The following is a 22194-nucleotide window of genomic DNA, read 5'->3' as shown; positions in this document are numbered from 1 at the left end:
ACAAGCAGCCCTACAGTAACTAATTAGAAGAGGCAGTCCAGGGCTAATGGGCTACAACACACTGAAATCGCTGACATCAGGGGAAGAATCTGCTCCCATCCCGGCTGCCCAGTCACCCTAGTATCATCTCGGGGATGACCAATGATGAGAACCCCCATACCTGCCCCACACTGAGGGGGGCTGCCCCATACAACTACCCGCAGAGATCCCTCTGCCCCACATGGTCTGATTCTGTACCTGTCTCCTCAGATTCCCTGGGAGGTGCCCTGGATCGCTTGACCTCTAGGTTGGCAGCATAAGGTGCCATGGGGCGTTCTAGAGGATGCCGTGACTGATCTCTGCCATCCAGTGTCTGACGCTGATGCATGGGGCTGATGCTGATGTCAGCAGCATTCACACTGTACCTCCTCCGACTACTCACACCCCATCCGACTCTCATGCTCCAGAGTATCATCTGCCCCACACAAACTACCCTGTATATTTACCCCCAGAGCCCTCTCTGCCCCACACGGAGAGGGAGCTGCCCCCCAGATTCTCCTCTGCCCCACACAGAGAGGGAGCTGCCTCTCAGAGCCTCCTCTGCCTCACACAGAGAGGGAGCTGCACCCCAGAGCCTCCTCTGCCCCACACGGAGAGGGAGTTGCCCCCCAGAGCCTCCTCTGCCCCACACGGAAAGGGAGCTGTCCCCCCGGGCCTCCTCTGCCCCACACGGAGAGGGAGCGGCCCCCAGAGCCCCCTCGGCCCCACATGGAGAGGGAGCTGCCCCCCAGAGCCCGCTCTGCCCCACACAGAGAGGGAGCTGCCCCTAGAGCTCCCTCTGCCCCACACAGAGAGGGAGTTGAGCCTCACTTTCCCCTCTGCCCCACAGTGGAAGGGATCTAAATCCAGGCCTCTTCAATCCTGTGGTAGGAGGGGACTGTTCTGATCCAGGCCAGCTCTTCGGCCTGCAGTGCCCCAGTGCTCCCAGCAGCTGCCCTGTGGCTCACTCAGCTCAGAACATCCCCCAGGAGCCCTGTTCATCCAGCTTTTCCTACCTTCTTCGCAGCTGACCCCCGAGTGGCCTGGACAGCACTTCCACTCCAGAGCCGTGACCGTCTTGTAGGCCACCTTGTACGCTGGTCTCACGATGGCTCTGTAGCTGCGAGACAGAAAGGGCCCCCCGGGCGTCAGGAGCTTGATCTGTTCTCAGCGCCCTCCAGCATCCCTAACATTTGTCACCACAAGGGGCCTGTGGCTACAGAGCAGCCCAGGTGGGTAACCTGTCCCCACCTCCAGCAGGCACCCAGGCGTGATGCTTCTGGGGGTGGAAGTTTGCCCCTTGCTGTCCTCCTTTCAGCATTGCAAGGGGAGGGAGTGGATTCCTGCCTGGCCCCTGCTGGGATCAGCTGATGGGCCGGAGCCTCCCATGGTGCAGGAGCAACATGGAGCAGGAATGAGTGGGGAAGCCATTCCAGGTGGGGGCTGCTGTGGAAGGATCCAGGATGGATGGAGCACTCCCTTGACAAGGGGTGGAGCATCTGGCTGTAGGCTGGTGGAGGGGAGCCCGAGTCTTCATGAAACAGAGGCTGAGTGGCCTAGCAGCCCCAGGAGCAGATGGTCCCTCTGGACTGGGGCAGTGAGAGGAATCTGGGACTGGATGGGCCCCACAGCTTAGTTCTTCATTCCCCTCCCAGTAACATGGGGCCTGGGACAGAGAGCAGCTCACCAGCCACAGCACCCCGATGACTCTAGCTCCCCCAGAGAGGCCTGGCTGGGGCAAAAATGTAATTCCTTCATCAGGATCACAGCTGGGAGAGCTAAAGGACTAATTAGCCCATCAGCTGAGGCCTGAGCCAAAGGCACAGGAAGGATGTGCCAGGAGAGGAGCAGAGCTAGTGGGGTCCAGAATCAGTGAGATCTCCAGGAAGGGAAACCTCTGTTCCTCTTGGGGCTGGGGATAGCAGGGATGTTGTCCATAGTATTGCTGCACAGGTTGAGGGAACATAGTAACCAGCAGCATGTGGCTACCTGGCCAGTGGAGACTGAGTGGGTCTCTGCGGTGGGAGAAGGAGGAGCAGCCCAGGTGCTGTGACAGGGCTGCAGCAGTTCGAGCGTGAGGGGCCCTACGAGGAAGCAAAGCCTCCCCACCTTGCAGCATGTGCCTTCCATGCCCAGCTCAGCCCACGTGCGGCACAGCAGACAAGCAGCACGTGGCAGGGAGTGGGGGTGGTGGAAGGGGAGGTTAAAGATGCAGCAGCGTCTCTCTCACCTGCCTCCGTTGCAGCCCCCAGGCCAGCGGCAGCCTTGGAACACCCTCTGCAGGAAGGTGCCATTCTGGACATGGCAGGAAACTGTCCTTGTGACTATGTACGAGCACCAGTTCCTGAAAGAGACCAACATAGGCTGCATCACACCCTGCTCCTGCTCCTGCCCCTGCCCCTGCTCCCGCTCCGGGGGCAGATGCCATTCACCAGCCCTAGTAGCGCTGGCTGCTGGGCCAAAATGTACTGGTGTCCAATGATCATTGGGACCCCCACAGGGCCCAGCCAGTCACAGAGAAGCACAGAGATGCCAGGCTGGGCCCAGCTGCTTAAACCAGCCCCCCTTTGGATGCATCAGCCCTGCTGTCTCGGAGCAAATGCCACATCCCCCAAGAGCTTGGCTGATTCTCCAGGGCTCCCCATTCTGACTGTCGTGCCAGTGTCTCTCCCTCCAAGGTGCTGCTCTGCCTCTGAATCAGGTCCAGGCTTCCCTACTCCCCAGCCTGAGTGTGTAAATGCTCCCACCACCAACCATGCAAGTTTCCTCTGGCCGGTATTCCCAGTTAAATGCTGGCACCTTGGGAGTGTTTCACGCAGAAGCAGAAAGCACTGAGCCTTTTCCCACTCCTGGCCCCTTCATCCATTCAAGGCCCCAACCAAAATCAGAGACCAGTTGTGATTGGTGCTGTACAAAGACATGGTGAAAGGCCAGGCCTCCAGGACAGGGACTAGAACAGCAGAGCTCCAGGGCTGTACCTGTGCCAGCACAATTCCGCAGTGCAGACACATCCTACAGGCAATCAGGGGAGGTCCTAGACGACTGGAAAAAGGCTAATGTAGTGCCCATCTTTACAAAAGGGAGGAAGGAGAATCCAGGAAACTACAGACCAGTCAGCCTCACCTCAGTCCCTGGAAAAATCATAGAGCAGGTCCACAAGGAATCCATTTTGAAGCACTTGGAGGAGAGGAAGGTGATCAGGAACAGTCAACATGGATTCACCAAGAGCAAGTCATGCCTGAGTAACCTGATTGCCAGCTATGATAAGATAAGTGGCTCTGTGGATATGGAGAAAGTGGTGGATGTGATATATCTCGACTTTAGCAAAGCTTTTGATACAGTCTCCCACAATATTCTTGCCAGCAAGTTAAAAAAGTCTGGATTGGATGAGTGGACTATAAGGTGGATAGAAAGCTGGCTAGATCGTTGGGCTCAACGGATAGTGATCAATAGCTCAATGTCTAGTTGGCAGCCAGTATCAAGCGGAGTACCCCAGGGGTCGATCCTGGGGCTGGTTTTGTTCAACATCTTCATTAATGAGCTGGTTGATGGGATGGATTGCACCCTCAGCAAGTTTGCAGATGACACTAAACTGAGGGGAGAGATAGATATGCTGGAGGGAAGGATAGGGTCCAGAGTGATCTAGACAAATTGAAGGATTGGACCAAAAGAAATCTGATGAGATTCAACAAGGACAAGTGCAGAGTCCTGCACTTAGGACAGAAGAATCCCATGCACTGCTACAGGCTGGGGACCAACTGGCTAAGCAGCAGTTCTGCAGAAAAGGACCTGGGGATTACAGTGGACGAGAAGCTTGATATGAGTCAACAGTGTGCCCTCGTTGCCAAGAGGGCCAACGGCATATTGGGCTGCATTAGTAGGAGCGTTGCCAGCAGATCGAGGGAAGTGATTATTCCCCTCTATTTGGCACTGGTGAGGCCACACCTGGAGTATTGTGGCCAGTTTTGGGCCCCCACTATAGAAAGGATGTGGACAAATTGGAGAGAGTCCAGCAGAGGGCAATGAAAAGGATTAGGGGGCTGGGGCAAATGAGTTCTGAGGAGAGGCTGAGGGAACTGGGCTTGTTTAGTCTGCAGAAGAGAAGAATGAGGGGGGATTTGATAGCTGCCTTCAACTACCTGAAGGAAGGTTCCAAAGAAGACGGATTGAGCTTGGCTGTTCTCAGTGGTGGCAGATGACAGAACAAGGAGCAATGGTCTCAAGTTGCAGTAGCGGGAGGTCTAGGTTGGATATTAGGAAAAACTTTTCGCTAAGAGGGTGGTGAAGCACTGGGATGGATTACCCAGGGAGGTGGTGGAATCTCCATTGTTAGAGGTTTTTAAGGCCCGGCTTGACAAAGCCCTGGCTGGGATGATTTAGTTGGGGTTGGTCCTGCTTTGAGCAGGAGATTGGACTAGATGACCTCCTGAGGTCTCCTCCAACCCTGATATTCTATGATTCTATAGTGACAGAAGAGGAGCAGGAACACCACCTCCCTGAGTGACAGCCATGAGGTCAATGGAAGCATTGTTCCATCAATCTAGTTGCGTCTATGCTGGGCCTTAGGGCAGCAGTGCTATGGCACTCGGGGTGGCAGGCACTCAGCTGTAGCTGTGTCAACCTATATTTTAAATATAGGCCAGGCCAGAGACTGTCCCTGCCCCAAAGAGCTTGCAGTCTAAAGTGGTATGAGAGCATGGCTAGCTTCCTCTCTGCCACCTTCCCCTGCACTGACACTGCCGTATGCATGAACCTGGGATAAGGCAGTTCAGGTTCTGAGGCATGCTCAGTTCTTGGCCTTGTTGCTGAGGCCACCAGCAAGTGGGCAAACAGTCCCAGACTGTGGAACGAACCTCTGCAGGAGCTAAGGCCCATCCTAGACTTCCCTGCCTCCTGCTCCAAGTGCCTAGTGCCAGTATCTCACTGGCCTCCTCTCTCACACACACCAAGCTGGGTGGGCATTTGAACCCAAAATCCAGCTCTGCCAAAACAAGGCATGGCTCTGCACACACAGTCCTCCCCCTGGGAGAGAGAGAACCGCACCGCACAGATGTGAGTTGCTTTACTCTGGATAAGACTGGACGGCACATGGTGTGACAGTCTGTATCCCTAGGTTCTCCCTTTCTACAGGACTATGATAAATTTGGTACAAAGTATGCTATCAAGGCTGATTTCCCACTCTGCCACCTTGAGTGCAGAAGAGGGGGCAGGGTGCAAGGATTCTAAAAATTAATACTGGTGACTTCAGGCTGGTATTAAACTTCCAAAGTTACAGCTTCTCTCTGACCTTGGATGAGTAGATGCTCCCACTACGCAAGTGCAACCCCTCCTCTTCCCCCCCACACACCTCTTTTGAGAACGCAGGAAGGCGCACTTGGGAATCCCTTCCTGTGGGGTACCCTCAGGCCCTTTCACCACCCCCTGGGGAAGAGCTGAGAAAAAAATTAAGGAAATCAGCTGTTGCCACCAGCTAATTAAACAACATGTGCACAAACCTTTTAGGGACACAAAAACCCAATCCTGTTCTTGAAAAAGGTAAATTTTATTAAACCCAAATACATTTGGAACTTAGGCTTTTTGCTAGAGCTTAAAAGAAACAATTACAAAAATTAAGCATCAAGATATCTTTCTTGAGGTTCAGCTTAAAGGTTACAAGCAAAACAAAAGCATCCAGGATTAGCACAGAGCATCTGGGGTTAGTCCACAAGCCTTACAAAATACAAGAAATAAACCTAATCACATCTTTCTAGACATTCCTCCTCTACTTACACATCTGGGGTTTCAGATAAGTAGGTTCGAGATATGAGTTGATGCTTTTTCATACCTGGTTTTAAAGCTGCTTACAGCATTGCTGCTCCGTGTCTCCGCTCTCCAGAAAACAACAATAGACACAAAGGGAAAGTTTTTTCCCAATTTTAAAAAGTTCTAGCCTTCCTATTGGCTCTTTTGGTCAGGTGCCCACTTCTGTCCTTTTACCTGTGGGCTTGTTAACCCTTTACAGCAGTGTTTCCCAAACTTGGGACGCCGCTTGTTTAGGGAAAGCCCCTGGCGGGCCAGTTTGTTTACCTGCCTCGTCCACAGGTTCAGCTGATAGCGGCTCCCACTGGCCTCAGTTCACTGCTCCAGGCCAATGGGAGCTGCTGGAAGTGACGTGGGCCAAAGGACATACTGGCCGCTGCTTCCAGCAGCTCCCATTGGCCTGAAGCAGAGAACCAAATCTGCAGACGCGGCAGGTAAACAAACCAGCCCGGCCCACCAGGGGCTTTCCCTAAACAAGCAGTGTCCCAAGTTTGGGAAACATTGCTTTACAGGTAAAGTAAGTAGAGAACAACCATCAAGAGGGATTCCATAGTCAACTGGCTAGCTGGGTGTCCACAAAAGGGAGCTATCCTCTCTGTCATTTATCACATATGCTTTGTGAGGCATCACTTGAAAATTCATAATCTGCTGGACATTATTGTCCTGGTAAAAAATGTGTGGCAAAATTGTATGTAAAGTTATAAGATTCTACTGTATGACCTTACTGAGACATGCTCCAAGTTTAGAAAAGCAGGCATGTGACGGGCAACCACATGGGGGTTAACCAGTCACTTTGGGCACAAGAGGCCACTCCCTCTCACCTATGCTCCAGATGGAGAGAGCAGATAAAAGGAAGCTGGCCAGCTCATGTGGGGCTGGCTGAGGGGAGAATGGATGTGTGCTGCTGGCTCCTACCAAAGATCAGTCAAACCCCTAGACAGCTGGGTATCCTGGATTACACTGTGGAGAGCACACCGGCAGTAGACACTGACACCAAACTGACAGGGACACCAAACTGCTGCTAGTGGAAGACAGGCCCGCATTGGACTTAAGGGTAGGCAGTGACCCAGAGAATGCACTGGATGCCGATACTTGAATCCTGAACTGGGGAGTTACCAGCTTCACAGGGCCCTGGGTCGGAACCTGGTAGAGTAGGGTGGGCCCGGGTTCCCCCGCCCTCCATCCCAGTAATGCCAGAGACCCTGGCCACTGTTTGTTTGTTCTGTCCCCCCAGGAGCAGCTCCAGGGTTTTTGGCACCTTAGGCGCAGGGCCGGTCCGCCGGTCTCGTGGCTCCGGTGGACCTCCCATAGGCATGCCTGCGGACGGTCCGCCGGTCCCGCGGCTCCGGTGGACTTGCCACAGGTGTGCCTGCAGATGCTCCACCGGAGCCACAGGACCGGCGGACCCTCCGCAGGCACGCCTGTGGGAGGTCCACCAGAGCAGTCTGCCGCCCTCCCAAATCCTGGCGCCCTGGGCCACCGCCTAGGTCGCCTAAATGGAAGTGCCGGCCCTGTGTCCCCCCCAGGGGGCCAGAGCCCTATTTGTGATTGGTTGCCCCAGCCACGAGTCTCAGGGGCTATAGACTGTTTGTTTGTTCCCCCCAAACAGGGGACTGAATCTGCTGGTTGCCAGTGTGTGCCCCAGCCAAGAGGCCAAGGGGCTACAGCCTGTTCATTTGCTCCACCCTGCCCTAGGGGCTGAAACTCAGGTTTGTCGAAAAGCTGGACTATTTGTTTGCTCTGCTCTGTCCAGAGGGCCAGAGTCCCTGACTCTGTTTGTCTGGCCCAGCTGAGAGTCACAACTGTGTGGCAGGGTGTATTAACCCTGCACTGGGCAAGCAGGGGGGTGCCCCTCCCCTTAATGGACATGCAGAGCCCCTGTGACAAGACACAAACCAGTTCCTCAGAGATAAAAGGCTAGTCACCATCTCAGCCAAGTGGCAGAATAATCAAATGGCCCATCACCTAGTTAAGCGGCCATTCTTTGGCAGGAAAACCGGTGTAAGCAAGAAATGTACATGTTTGCAAAGAAATAGCTAAGGGACATTAGGTAGACTGGGAGGCTCAGGAGCTTGGGAACTGGCTCTGAGACCTTTTGCCCTTGAGTGCTGATTGGGATCAGCCCTTTTTTAAGGCACCTGACAATGATCACTGGATTAGATGGATCACTGCTCTTCTCAGGCATGCAGATTCCTAAAGCAGCAAGATGACCCTCTAGATGCTGTTACCTGTCAGCTCTGTGTTCTTGGGGAACCAGAGGGCAGTATCCAGCCTGTCTGACTCACGAAGGAACCCGACCCCGGCCCCCAGGCAAACCGATCAAAAGAAAGGTTTGGAAAAGCAATGGAAAGGTAGTGGGAGACACACCTAAACCTCTCTGGACAAGGATTAAGGCAACTCCTCTAGCTTCATTCACATCGAATGCATCAACCTGTGGAACTCCTTGCCAGAGGATGTTGTGAAGGCCAAGACCATAAAAGGGTTTCAAAAAGAACTAGATAAGTTCACGGAGGCTAGGTCCATCAATGGCTATTAGCCAGGATGGGCAGGGATGGTGTCCCTAGCCTTTGTTTGCCAGAAGCTGGGAATAAGCGACAGGGAATGGATCATTTGATGGTTACCTTTTCTGTTTATTCCCTCTGGGGCACCTGGCACTGTTGGAAGACAGGATACTGGGCTAGATGGACCCTTGGTCTGATCGAGTAGGGCCATTCTTATGTTCTTATGAAGATGGGACAGGAAGGCATCTCCATACAGAATGGAGAACAGATTCCAAGGCAAAAACCGCACAGAACTTGGGGACCAGGGAAGCAGTGCATGGTGGGGGATCTCTGCCCCAGACATTAATGAACCCGCCTGCACACCCCCAGCTCAGCAGTTATCAGACCAATTCTAGTAATAAATCCTTGACTGGTATCCAAAATAGTGAAGCTGTCCAATTGCATTGTGAGCTCCCTTGAAGGAACATCACCCACAGCCAGGAATGAGCAACTCCCATGGACTAGCTTGAACAAAACAGCTTTGGTATCTCCCTTGTTTACCCATAAACAAATCTAGGGTTCTCCCTTGAACCATTGTTGTTTCCCTACAAAAACCCCTACCCAGGCTCAAGTGTGTTCTGATGCCTGGATCCAAACAGCGTCAGTTCCACTGAGACTTCATCTTCCCCTGACTGTTCATGCTGGGAGATCTGCCTGTCTCCAGCACTCCAGACCCTCAGCTACCACCACCATTTGGGACCCCCAACCAGTTCAAGCGTCACAGAGCGCTGAGAACCCAGCTCGCTCTCTGATTTTTTTCTGCTCTCAGTACAGCCTTCTGACCCTGACTTGTGAGATCAGTGACGGTTTTCTAAACCTGATTCTGTAATCAGCTTTAAGCTAGATTTAATATTGTATCTGTTCTGGTTGTTTGCTCCCCTATGGTTATTACCTGGCAATAAATAACTTTTATGGTTATGCTGGCCAGGGCCAGCTCTAGCCATTTCGCGCCCCAAGCAGGGCAGCACGCCGCAGGGAGCGCTCTGCCGCTCGCCGGTCCAGCGGCTCCGGTGGACCTCCCGCAGGAGTGCCTGTGGATGCTCCACTAGAGCCGTGGGAGCAACGGACCCTACGCAAGGACGCCTGTGGGAGGTCCACCAGAGCCACCTGCCGCCCTTCCGGCAACCTGCAGAGGCCCCCTGCGACATGCCACCCCAAGCACACCCTTGGTGCACTGGGGCCTGGAGCCGGCCCTGACCTTGGTTGCTTCCCTCCCTCCCTCCCGCTCTCTCTTTTGTGTTCTTGGCTTCCTCATTTGCTCTGCAGCAACGCTCCTCGTACCTAGGCTAAAGATCCCTGCAGCACCCAAAAATCCTGTGGGGTTTGTTCACCAAGTGGGTTGCTACCAAAACACCTGTAATGTGAACATGGGGATAGGGACGTGCTGAACCTGTGGCATAGGAGGGTGGCAGCATGGAAGTGCTGCTTGACCCAGCCCACTGAGTCCAGGGATATATAAGGGGTCAGCTTGGGAGTGCCGATTGATCTGGTTGGCTCAGATGTGCTCTGTTAATTTATGTGTTCATGTGATTCTGGGGTGGAGGAACCCAGCCTGGGGGAACCTAGGTCCTGCAGGACAGCTCCAGTGGGAGGGAACTTGCAGCAGGGAGAAGTAGAGTTCCACATGAGAACACAAGTGACACAAGCAGAACATTGATAGAAGATTACCCCCCCCCCCAAGAGTAACCCTAATATATGAGTGTACCCCAAAGTAACGGTCAAATCTGGTAACAAATTGGTGGAGAATGCGAGCAGCATATGACGATAATCACGTGATAATTGTTGAGTAGTTGCTGAGGAGTGGGGAAACTGAGGCACAGACCTGCACAAACTGTCTCTTACTTTTTCAGACTAAGCTCCTTTAATGAGGTGCCTCTCTCATAGAATATTTGGTAATGTCCTATAACTTTTAAGTTAAGAATTGTGCTTACAGTAACTATAGGACCATGCAATAAGGAGTTAAGAGTTGTACCTTAAAAGTAAACATTTTAGAGCAGTACTGTGAGTGTGTGAAAGGCCTTTTGGTAAGGATCATTAGTGAGATAAGAGAATTAGAGATGGCTGAAACAAAACCCTTGGCTGCTTGCTTGAGACAGGAGAAAACCAACAGGTCAGAGAGACGGGTAATGAAGAAGGGGAAGTGCCCCTGGGAAAGGAGGTGCTTTAACGGTGAGAATCCCCTGACTGAAGCGAGTCTGAGCTTTGAATACTATTGCACAACCTGAAAGCCATGGGGGAGTGCAAAGGATGCAGCTGCTGCATGGACGTTATTTTATGCATGTCTGGACATGGCTGAAATGATAAAGGGGAGGCAGGAACTGGAACTGGAGAAAAAGCAGTTACAACAGCGTTCAAACAAATGTGAGACAGATGGGTGGGAATTTAGAGCAGAAAAGTTTAAAATGGCGACTGTACTTAGAAATATGCACGTGGAGAGAGACAAGGCCAGCAGGAATGCAGAACTGTATAGGAAAAAGTTAACACACACAGAGATATTGTTAGAAGACGCAAGAGCAGCAACTCGCTTCCTGGCAGATGAGACTCAGGCAGCCAAGGCAGCAGCAGGCCATCAGAAGTGTAAGGCAGAGATTAGTAAATTGCGTGTCCAACTTAGCGCCCATAAGGGGGTGGCAGCAGCTGTAAGGTTGAGAGAGGATTGCGATTTGGAGCCCCCTGGGAAAATAGAGATACCCCCTGATGCTGGCCCCAAAAGCCCATTCAACCCTGATTGGCCACACGTGCATAATGTTGCCCCTGTTTCCACAAGGGAGGTTAAACACATAGTTGCACAACAGAGCTGGCCATGGACGTAGTAGGATAGTCTCCTAGTCAAGCCAAGGCTATTGCTGGGAGACTGGGGCCACTGAGCCATGACACTGCTGTTGTGTGACTGGCTCACATTTGGCAAATGTACCCCTCTGCTGATGGCATGGACTTAACCAATTGGCTCAGTTATGCGCCTCTCCTTGTGATGCAGATGCTCTGGGAGTGGACTGTCGCTGGACCCTGGGAATGGATGATAAATGCTCTTAAAATATTACTGCCTGATTCTTCCCTTGAGAAACTATACATAAAGGAAGAGTAGAAACCAGAAGAGGCCACTGAAGCTTACCTAATTAGAAAGAAGATGCTGGCAGCTCTCTCTGATTCATGACCCCAGACAGAAGAGAATGGGATTGTCACTTTCCAGTATCAGGGACCCTGAGCACTTATGCAGGACTAAATTCTCAGACAAAACTGACCATGGGGGCTGTGGACATAGAACACCTCACCTGGAATGACCTGGTGGCAAAAATCAAATGGGCAGGTGACTTGCTGCAAGAGACGGGCATCTTAAAAAGACAAATCAGCAAAAAGACTCAGAGCCAGTACATGCTATCACATTTGCAAATAATGGTCCTCACTCATTGTTCGGCGGTAATTCGGAGGCGGGGGGCCCCTGCCATGGGTCTTCGGGGCACTTTGGCGGCAGGTCCTGGAACAGAAGGATCCCCTGCTACTGAATTACCTCCGAAGCGGGGGACCCCACCGCCGAAGACCCCAGGCCCCCAGAATCCTCTGGGCGGCCCTGCCAGTGAATAGGCAGGTAACATGAGCCACATGGTGCAGCCAAGACATGCACTTTGGGTGTCTGGTTTCAGACCTCTCCCTCCCTCTGACAGGGATCTTTCAAGATAGGACAGTCTCACCCCGAGTTAATGAGCTCAGAGGGCCAGATTCTGATCTTACTGATGGTGGGGCAAAGCTGAAGTCACCCTCTTGTAGTCCATGGAGTTACATCAGTGTGACTGCAGAGTGACAGAGATCAGGATGTGGCCCCAGGATTCCTGCAACGCTCACTCATGGCACCACGTCACCCCACTGAATGCCTCAGCCCTTTGCTTCTCATACCCTTTGCAGTGACCTCTCCCTAAGCCTTGTCTACACTACAGTTCTGTCCACAAACATCAGCTTTTGTTGACAAAACGGTGGAGGTGTACACACTGCCATGCCCCTCCCACCAACAAACTCTCCTGCTTTGCTGACAAAACCCACCTCAATGAGAGGCATAAAGCTTTCTGCGGCAAAGTTAAATCGATGCAGTGTCAATGTAGACACTGTGCTTGGTTATGTTGCCATAAACGGCCTCCAGGAGATGTCCCACAATGCCAATCCTGATTGTTCTGGTCAGCAGTTTGAACTTCGCTGCCCTGCACCAAGTACACAGACACCTGCCCCTGGCCCTTTAAAGGCCCAGGAATTTTTGAAATTCCACTTCTTGTTTGCTAGATGCAGAGCTGGCCATAGTGGCTCCACACAGCAAACGCTCTCCTGCTTGGAGCACATCTGAGTTGTTGGATCTGCTGGGTCTGTGGGGAGATGAGGCTGTGCTGTCCCAGCTCTGCTCCAGCCATAGGAATTTTGATACCTATAGTCAGATTTCTCATGGCATATTGGAGAAGGGCTAAGAATGGGACACACATCAGGGCAGTGCCAAGATAAAGGAGCTGAGGCAGGCATACCAAAAGGCGAGGGACTCAGACCATTGCTCTGGTGCTGCATCAAAGACCTGCTGCTTCTGTAAGGAGCTGGATGCCATCCTCAGAGGTGACCCTACCTCCACCACCATGAGCCTTCTGGATACTTCGGTGGGGCTGGAGACAGCAGCCAGTGGACTCTACCACGAGGATGAAGTGGTGGACGAGGAAGTGGAGTTGGAGGATGAGATGGTACAGGCAACACAGTCACCTGGTACCATGGTGAGCCAGGACCTCTTCTCGACCCTGGAGTGTTTGGGCTAATTCCAGCTAAGTAGTATGGCAGAACAATGTGTTAATGCGCACCAAGATTTCATGGGAATCCTCCAGAGAGATCTCTAGGAAACTTTCCTGGAGATACTTGCCAATCCTCTGCCAAAGGTTCTGTGGCAGATTTGCTTTGTTCCTTCCCCCATTGTAGGAAACTTTCCTGCGCCAATCAGCAACCACTTGTGCAGGGACCAAAGCGGCACACAGGCAGACAGCATAGGGCCTGGCCTGTAGAAAATGGTGGCAGAATTTACAATATTGTCCCTAGTTACTTGCAGTGATCCCCTTAAAAAACCACCAAGACTCTTGCCCCATCTTGAACGCAGCCCCCGCAGGCCAAACTCACCATATTTAGGGCATTCACTGAGCTGTGTGCTTGTCAAGGGACAGTGAGAAAGAGGTGTATTTTACCGTTATGATTCGATGCTCTGAGTGCACTAACAATCATGCTTCTGTTTATTGTTTGTTGTGCTTCTGCAGATGTGGCCTTCAAGGGAACCCCCAACACACCGGCAGAGCACCTTGGCCAGATAAGGACTTGACCAAGGAGGACATGTTTTGGGGTGCTCTAATCCTCTCATGCCACAGAACAAGAACACAGAGTGTGGAGGGACACAGTTAATGAAAATTTATAAATAGATAAGCAGGAGAGGAAGCAGGGCCACGAGTGAATTTTGGTGGGCCAGGAACAGATGATAAAGGTGATGGAAGGGCAAATGGAGATGCTGATATCTCTAATAGCGCTGATGGCAGAACATATGAATACTTGCCAGCCCCTGCAGCCCATACAGAACTGCTCACCATGCCCTCCCAAAATTCCTCCTACACATTTCTTGCATCTTCCTACTCCATTGCAGTACCCCATTCACTCCACCCCTTCGGACAGCTTCCTAAATGAGAGCTGGGCTTACACACAGCTATGAGAACCTCCATCAGGAGAGTGCCCTTCTCAGTATTATGTCCCTTTCAACAAAGCATTTTCTGTGTGCTGTTTATTGGTAATTGATTATCTTTCAGATAGTGCTTTTGATTAATCTTTATTTGTCTCCTACATACAGTTATTGCTGATGGAATTAATACATAGTGGCAATTGGCACATTTGCAGACTACAAATCACAGTCAGGAAGCAATCATCAACATTTTCATGCAAGGTGGCAAGTCAACAAAGCATGGCAGAATGTTTTATAGAAAGACACATTAGTGGTGCTCATAGTCAAAATGGTGCCTCAAAGTCTTCCTGACTCGAATAGCTCCCTGTTGTGTCACTTTAATAGCCCTGGCATCTGACTGCTCAAAATCAGCAGCCAAGCAATCCGCCTCCGTGCTCCACCGTGGGGAAAACTTTTCACCCTTAGCCTCACAAATATTATGCCGCACAGAGCAGGCTGCTGTGACCATGGGAATGTTTTCCTCATTTAGATCTAACCTGCCATAAAGACAGCGCCAGCGAATTTTTAATCTGCCAAATGCACGTTCAGCGGTCATTCTGCACCTAACAAAGCCTATTGTTGAAGTCCGTGCTCCTTGCTGCTGTCCAGGTTTCCGGTGTAAAGCTTCACGAGCAATGGAAGCAAGGGGTATGCCAGGTCTCCCAGGATCACAATGGGCGTTTCAACATCTCCCCTTGGAACCTTCTGATCTGAAAACAACGTTCCTGCCTGTAACTTTCTGTACAGGCCAGTGTTCCTGAAGATGCACACATCAGGCACCTTCCCTGACTACCCTGTGCTGATATCAGTGAAACGACCCCGGCGATCCACAAGCGCCTCCAATACCATAGAGAAGTACCCCTTTCTGCTGATGTACTCCGTCACAAGATGGTGGGGGCCAAAATTGGGATATGCGTGCCATCTATTGCTCCGCCGCAGTAAAGGAATTCCATTGCTGCAAAGCCATCTACTATTTCATACACATTTCCAAGAGTCACAGTCTTTCACAGCAGGATGCAATTAATGGCCCTGCACACTTGCGGGAATGCAATCCCCGTGGTAGACTTCCCAACTCCAAAATGATTCACAACTTACCAGCTTCTACACAGCGATCACCACACACCAAGAGGGCTACTCTCATTCTGGTGTCCTTGTGCTGCAGTGCTGAGGCAAGCTCCACACACAGTTCTAGGAAGTGGCTTTGCACGTCCGAAAGTTCTGCAGCCACTGCTCGTCATCCTCGAGCTGCATCACAATCTGACCCCACCACTCAGTGCTTGTTTCCTGAGCCCAGTAGTGACAGTCCACTATGTGCAGCTGCTCCATGAATGCCAAAAGTAATCTGGTGTTGCTTCTTTCCATGGCACTCAGCAGGGCAGGCCCCTCGGATTCCTGTTCAGATTGGGTGCTCATGATGATGTACTGCATGACCAGCCGTGATGTGCTCAGAACAGTGACCACAACAGTAGGCAGCAGTGCAGGATCCATCCTTTCAGGCAGAGAGGGCAGGCACACAGTAAACAAGTTGTTGAAAAATGGCGCAAAATGTAGTCGGAAGACCATAGAATGATGCGACAGAAAAATCTGCATCACAGGACATTGAGCCTGCATCCGTGATGCACTGCGATCCACTTTGCCTTCCCACAACTCCTAGCTGCAGAAGGTGGTGAGTAACACACTGGGATAGCTAGCTACCCACAGTGCACTGCTCTCACTGCCAATGTTAGGGCACCATGTGTGGACGCACTCTACCAACAGAAGAAGCGTTGTGAGAACATGCACAAGTGATGTAATTATAGCGATTTATAATTGTTGGTGTTACTTGTGTCAACTTAACTCTGTAGTGTAGACTTAAGGCTATGTTAAGTGACACAGTCTGCTCTCTTTGCTTGTAATTCCTGCTATAAAGAGGACAGTAGTTAATTGTTTGCCAGGCCCCTGGAGGTTGGACAAGAAGGAATCGGACTAGTTTGCAGGAAAGGAGATGTAGATTGAATATTAGGAATAACTTTCCTAAGTAAAGGAGTTCAGCTCTGGACCAGGCTCCCAAGGGAGATTGTGGAATCCCCATCACTGGATGATTTTAACAACAGGCTGGATGAACACCTCTCAGGGATAGTCCTGCCTCACTGCAGGGGCTGGACTTGATGACCTCTCGAGGTCCTTTCCAGTCCTATATTTCTATGGCTCCCCTCCCATTGGCTCTTATGGGGACCGTATGTACCCAGTGGCTGGCCATTGCTATGGAAGGACTAGTTTGGAGGCCCTGGGGAGGTAGGTGCAATGGGGTAGTCAACGACCGTTCACAAGACCACACCGGGGCCACCTCCTGAGAGATGCTGGGAAGCTGTTGGGCTCTTCTTGGCTTCAGTGAGGCAGGGGAGGCAGTGTGGCCTAGTGGATAGCACCAGACTAGGCAAGCTAGGCAAAATTCTCACTCTGCTACTGCTTTGCTGTGTGACAATAGGCAAGTCATTGCCCTCCCAAGCCTCAGTTTCCCCTCTGTGAGATGGGGGTCAGGACACTGACCTCCTTTGTGAAGCACTCTGTAGGAACTAGGTATTCCTCTTATTGTGATGCTCAGCCCCTTTCAGGGTGAAGTGCCACAGGAGCACAGGAGGCTGGCAGGGGCTGTGCTAGGAACAGAGGAGAGCTCCTAGCCTGCAGCGCAGAATGCACAGGGGGAAGTAGTGCTGTGAGCTCCAGTGCACACGAGGAATTTTCCCAGGGTATCACCATTACAAAGACACCTGACCTGGGAACCAGGTGCCGAAGTGCTGTGAAAACTCGAGACTATGGCACCAAAGGCAGCGCCTCCTCTCTTGCCCGCGGAAGCTGGGGCAGCCAGCATGATGGCTTCTTCTGCAGGCTGCTAGCTACTGGCCTTGGCATGGCCAAGCCCTTTCTCTTGGCCTTTCCTCTTAGCATGCTGAAATCAAAGGGAGCAGGGCAGGTTGGAAAGGCAGCACTAGAGCCCTGGGCGGGACTAGCGTAGGGCCCTGCAGCGGGACCAGGATCCCACGAGGCCCACAGGATCCGCTGCCATATTAGCGGGAGTGGGTGTTGTGGGGTGGGATGGGAACAGGATTCAATAGTCCTGTTCAGGCCTGTAGGCAGACAGAGTGGAGAGATCAAAGGAGAGCAACAAAAAATAACCCACCTTCCATCTGGAGCCAGGATCCCAAGATGAGCTAAGTGCAGCACAGAGCCAGGATGGCGAGGGACCAAACCCACATGTTACGAAGGGAAAAACCCTGAGAGCTGAGCTCACACAGAGACGGAGCCACCCAGCCCAGATTGCACGGGGACCAAGTACTGGCCCTGGCTGCCCGCCCACCCACAATAGGCCATTGAGAAAACAAGGGGGAAAGACAGAGAGAACGTCTGCCCCAGGGGTGAAAGTAGAACTAGGGACTTACCGGTATGGGGCTGGGTTGGGGCCAGCTCTGGCCCCTGGAAGGGGCGGTGCCTTGGGTGGAAGGGGCAGGGATAGGGGGTCAGAGCCAGCCCTGGCCCGCCTGTATGGGTAAGTGCCCTCCCCTCCCCCCTGGGTAGCAGTGGCAGCCGGTGGCTCCGGCGGCTATTTAAAGGGCCCAGGGCTCGGCCACCGCTACCACCCCAGGCCCTTTAAACCGCAGCCGGAGCCCCCGGCTGCCACTGCTACCCTAGAGCTCCGGCAGCAGGGCTCCAGGGGCTATTTAAAGGGCCCAGGACTCTCCTGCTTCTACCGCCCCGGCCCTTTAAATAGCCCCCGTGGCCCTAGGGTAGCAGCAGTGGGGCTCCAGCGGCTATTTAAAGGGCTGGGGCGGTAGAGGCTGTGGGAGCCCCTGCCCTTTAAATAACCCCCAGAGCCCCACTGCCACTACCCTAGGGCTCCAGCAGCAGGGCCCTCGTGGCAGTTTAAAGGGCCTGGGGCTTCAGCCGCTCCTGGGAGCCCCAGGCCCTTTAAATTGCCGCCTGGAGCAGCTGGGCTGCCCTGGTACGGCACACTGGCTTGCTTTCACCTCTGCCTGAGCTCACCTGCTCCAGGGGGAAACACAGCCAGGCTGGGCAGAACCAGCTACTACCGTGTATAATCGACGTACTCCCTGCAGCGCCTCCTGGCCTCGGAGCTGTCCTCTGCCCTCTGACAGGCCTTCTGCACCTTTCCCAAGAGCTCCCCACGCTGGAGACAAGCTGGGAGTGCAGTAGCTAGCTAGCTCCCCCAACAGCTGCTACGCTGGCCGACACCGGGGACCTCCAAAGCCACAAAGCAGGAGCTGCTACAGTGTGAACTAAGGAGCCAGGCTTCCAAGCCGGGGCTGTAAGACCCATATCCTCTGTGTTGTGGGTTGGAAACGGAGGGCGACCACTGGGTTACACTGGGGCAAATTTTATTGCACCTCCTGCTGAAAGAGTCTGGGAGTGCCCCAGAGCTAAAGCTCCTGCACCATTTGCAACAGCGCATCCTGCTGGGAGAGGCCAGCACTGCAGCCCACATGCCCCCTGCAGTGGTGTGGAAGTGGCTGGTGCCACACAGACCCATTGGTTTCCCCACTCCATGCCCCAAATGCTCACAATAGAGCATCCCGTTTAGCTTTGAAAGCAGCCAGGCCCTGCCTGGGCCTGCAGAAAAGCTGGGGATGTGAGGCAGGGGATGACACTGCCCCCTCCTCCGATCCCCTCCCAGCTTGCATGTCCCCAATCCTGCCACCTTTCCCTAAGGCAGCACCAGGGCATCCCCCACTTGCAGCTCCTCCCAGTGGGCTCAGAGGGATGGGGACAGGACATGGGGAGATCAAGCCCTTCGGCTCCACTGCATGGGCCCAAATCTGCCCCCTCAGCCATTCCCAGCTAGTGCCTCCCCCACGGGCAGACAGCTAAAGTGGCAGAGAGACTGTAGAGGGATCAGAGCACCAGCCCTCTGCTCTGGGGCTGGGGGGATCAGAACATCTAGCCACTTGCTCTGGGAACATGGGGTGGGGTCAGAGCACCAAGCCCCTTGTTCAGGGGCCACAGCGGAAATCAAAGCACCCAGTCCTTTGTTCAGGGCTGGGGGGGGGGTCAGAGCACCCAGTCTCTTGTTTGGGGGCCATAGGGGGTGTTAGAGCACCCAGCCCCTTGTTTGAGGGCCATGGGGGGTGTCAGAGCACCCAGCCTCTTGTTTGGGGGCCATAGGGGGTGTCAGAGCACCCAGCCCCTTGTTTGGGGGCCATAGGGGGTGTCAGAGCACCCAGCCCCTTGTTTGGGGGCCATAGGGGGTGTCAGAGCACCCAGCCCCTTGTAGGGAGTCAGGGGGTATGTCAGAGCACCCAGCATCTTGTAGGGGATAATGGGGGGTGTCAGAGCACCCAGCCCCTTGTTTGGGGGCTATGGAGGTGGGTCAGAGCACTGAGCCCCTTGTTCAGTGTTATGAGGAGAGGGGGGTTAGAGTGGTGAGCCCCTTGTTCAGCGCTGTGGGGGGGCAGGTCAGAGCATGTAGACCTTGTGCAGTGGTTCCTGTCACTCTCACAGGAAAGCTGAGGGATAATCAGTGGCTGGGATTTATGGGAAGGGGCTCAAGCCCCTCACGGGAGAGGGCCAGGCTCCAGTCCATCCTGGGGAGCTAGTCTCTGGAAGACATTGCCATGTGTTCTAAGGGATTCATAGACTCATAGACTAAAGGTCAGAAGGGACCATTATGATCATCTAGTCTGACCTCCTGCACAAAGCAGGCTACAGAATCTCACCCACCCACTCCTGTAACAAACCCCTAACCTATGTCTGAGTTATTGAAGTCCTAAAATCATGGTTTAAAGACCTCAAGCTGCAGAGAATCCACCAGCAAGTGACCCATGCCCCACGCTGCAGAGGAAGGCGAAACACCTCCAGGGCCTCTGCCAATCTACTCTGGAGGAAAATTCCTTCCCGACCCCAAATATGGTGATCAGCTAAATCCTGAGCATGTGGGCAAGACTCACCAGCCTGCACCCAGGAAAGAATCCCGCCCTCCTAAATGAAGACTTCGGCCCTGGGCTCCCTTCCTCCTCCCAGCTGGGGCAGAGGGGCCGTGGTGTGGGAGGGTGCACTGTGCTGGGGGTGCCCTGGGCAGGCGCTCAGCCCAGCCCTGACTCTGGGACTGGCCTGGCTGTGGCATCACTAGCTGGCAAAGGCCATGAGCTCCCTCCCTCTCACTGGCTCTTACATTCCTTGCGCATTCCCAGCCAGAGTTGTCTGTCACAGTTTGGACTCTCCATCCCTCTTGCAGTGGGGCCGGGGGCCCTCCCCACCACAAAGGCTCTTTAGGTGATGCCTCTCTGACTAGGTGGAAAGTGGGCTCTCAGCAGTGGAGATCCTGGGCCTGCATGGTAGGCTCAAGCCCCTGCCCCCGCAGCTGTGACTCCCTTACTGCCCAGCTAAGCCCCAGGTGCAAGGGAAGGCCTGGGTGAGTCTGGCTTTAAGGGGCCTTCTCTGTGGTGAGGGAGGGCATGCTCCCAGCTGGGCGCTGGAATGTCAGAACTCAGCTCGTGGGCAGCTGCAGGGCCCTGGCTGGGATTCCTCCCTATCACGGCTCCCCACAAAGGGAGGGAGAAGATGCCCTGAGGCCGAGCAGAACAAAGACACTGGCATGCTGGCTCCCATGCCCACACTGGGGAATGCTGCAGTTTGTCTCACTCAGCGCTCTGCCTGGGGGTTAATCTATTGCAAACTATGTCTCCTGCACAAACCGGCTGCAGCTGGCAGACCTCCCCGACCCCCTGCCTGGCAGCACCCTCACTAGCTGGCACTCTCACGTTCTTCCCAACAGCCACCGCTGCTGTGCTGGGAGAGGGTGTGGGAACCAGCCCCACAGCGACTCCTGCTGGCTGACACTGACATCAGCGTTGCTCCTCTGACAGCAACAGCTCCTGCAGGAGATCCAAGCACTGGAACAGCTGGGAGCTCCCCATCCCTGCCCCAGCAGTGCCCTGGGGGCTGGAATGGGGGGAAGGAAGGCGGTGTGGGGGGCACACTGAGTGCTGGGGCTGTCTCTGGGGTTTAGCGAGGCCGGAGTTTTCCCAGGGGGCCAGGTTCTCTAGGGCTCAGCACCCACAGTTGGGTTCAGATTTGTAAAAGATCAGCACCCAAAGTGCTATGCCCTTCAGATTCCAGCCAGCCAGCAACCCCTCGCTGAGTTACAGGCTGACCCACAAAGAACTGCGACACCCTACGTCCAGTGTGGGGCAGGCTTCGGGTTGCTGACCTAGGCTATGCTCTAGCCAGGCATGCTGCTTGAATGACCCCTGGGCTCTAACCACAGCAGGCTGCTGCCCCGCACCACTCTTAAACCCTGGCACTGCTGCCATCACACACCTCTGCTGGGAGCTGAGCACTACAGCATGCCAGCCCGCACCCCCTTCAGGCCTGCCTGTGCCCATGCCCACCTACAGCCAGGGCCCAGGCTGCTCTACATCCTGCCTGCCTGCACCCTTGTCTCATGCCTACCCAGGTCCAAGTACCATGTCCACCTGCACCCATGCCTCCTGCCAATCTTGGGAGCTACACGAGGCTCTTCAGGGCAGGGTCCACGCCTTGATGCATATTTGCAGAGCACCCAGCACAAGGCCCTGATCCTGACAGGGCCCCTGAGTGCTTTCACCCTATAGATATTGGAGCTGGCCGGACAATACCCATCAGAAGAGTTTTCCATTGAAAACTGCAGTTTTGTCAAAATCAAAACACGTTGCAGGAATTTTTGACAGGAAAAACTTGAAACAAATTGTTCAACTTTCTCCTTTGGATAATGTTCATTTCACTTTCACAAGGTAAAAATGAGTCTCTTCAATTGTCTCATTTCAATTCAATTAACTTTGACTGACTTTATACTTGAATCTTTATTTCCATTGTATATTTCGATAGATCATATTTATCCTCTGTATGACAGTGAATAGTTGAATGTAATATCAAAGTCAAAATTATATGATTCAACATTATTGGAAGGGCACATTTATATTAAAATGAAGCATTGCAATGATCCCAAATTCAATGTGGGGGAGTGGGAGAGAGATGATCTGTTTTGTGGGAAATTTCATTCCAATGCGGAATGAAAAATCATTTCACAATTTCCCACGGACGGCAATTCCAATTCCCAACCAGCTGGAGTCAATATTAAACAACCCAAGC

At 53.2% G+C, this 22194-nt stretch overlaps 1 protein-coding gene across 4 annotated transcripts in view; it reads right to left on the bottom strand.

Annotated features, from left to right (window-relative positions):
• The window catches only part of EMID1 (EMI domain containing 1), a 104477-nt gene that overhangs the window by 77069 nt on the left and 5214 nt on the right, over positions 1–22194 (bottom strand). For all 4 annotated transcript variants that reach the window (XM_030583146.1, XM_030583145.1, XM_030583147.1 and 1 more), the window contains exons 3-4: positions 2249–2362; positions 1035–1138 (exon numbers count right to left, since the gene is read on the bottom strand). In XM_030583146.1, the coding sequence (XP_030439006.1) occupies positions 1035–1138; positions 2249–2362 (218 nt within the window). The remainder of the gene's footprint in view (positions 1–1034; positions 1139–2248; positions 2363–22194) is intronic.

This window comes from Gopherus evgoodei, chromosome 13 (genome assembly GCF_007399415.2).
Source record: "Gopherus evgoodei ecotype Sinaloan lineage chromosome 13, rGopEvg1_v1.p, whole genome shotgun sequence".
Classification (NCBI taxonomy): Eukaryota; Metazoa; Chordata; order Testudines; family Testudinidae; genus Gopherus; species Gopherus evgoodei.
This window is presented reverse-complemented; position numbering and strand designations above follow the sequence as displayed.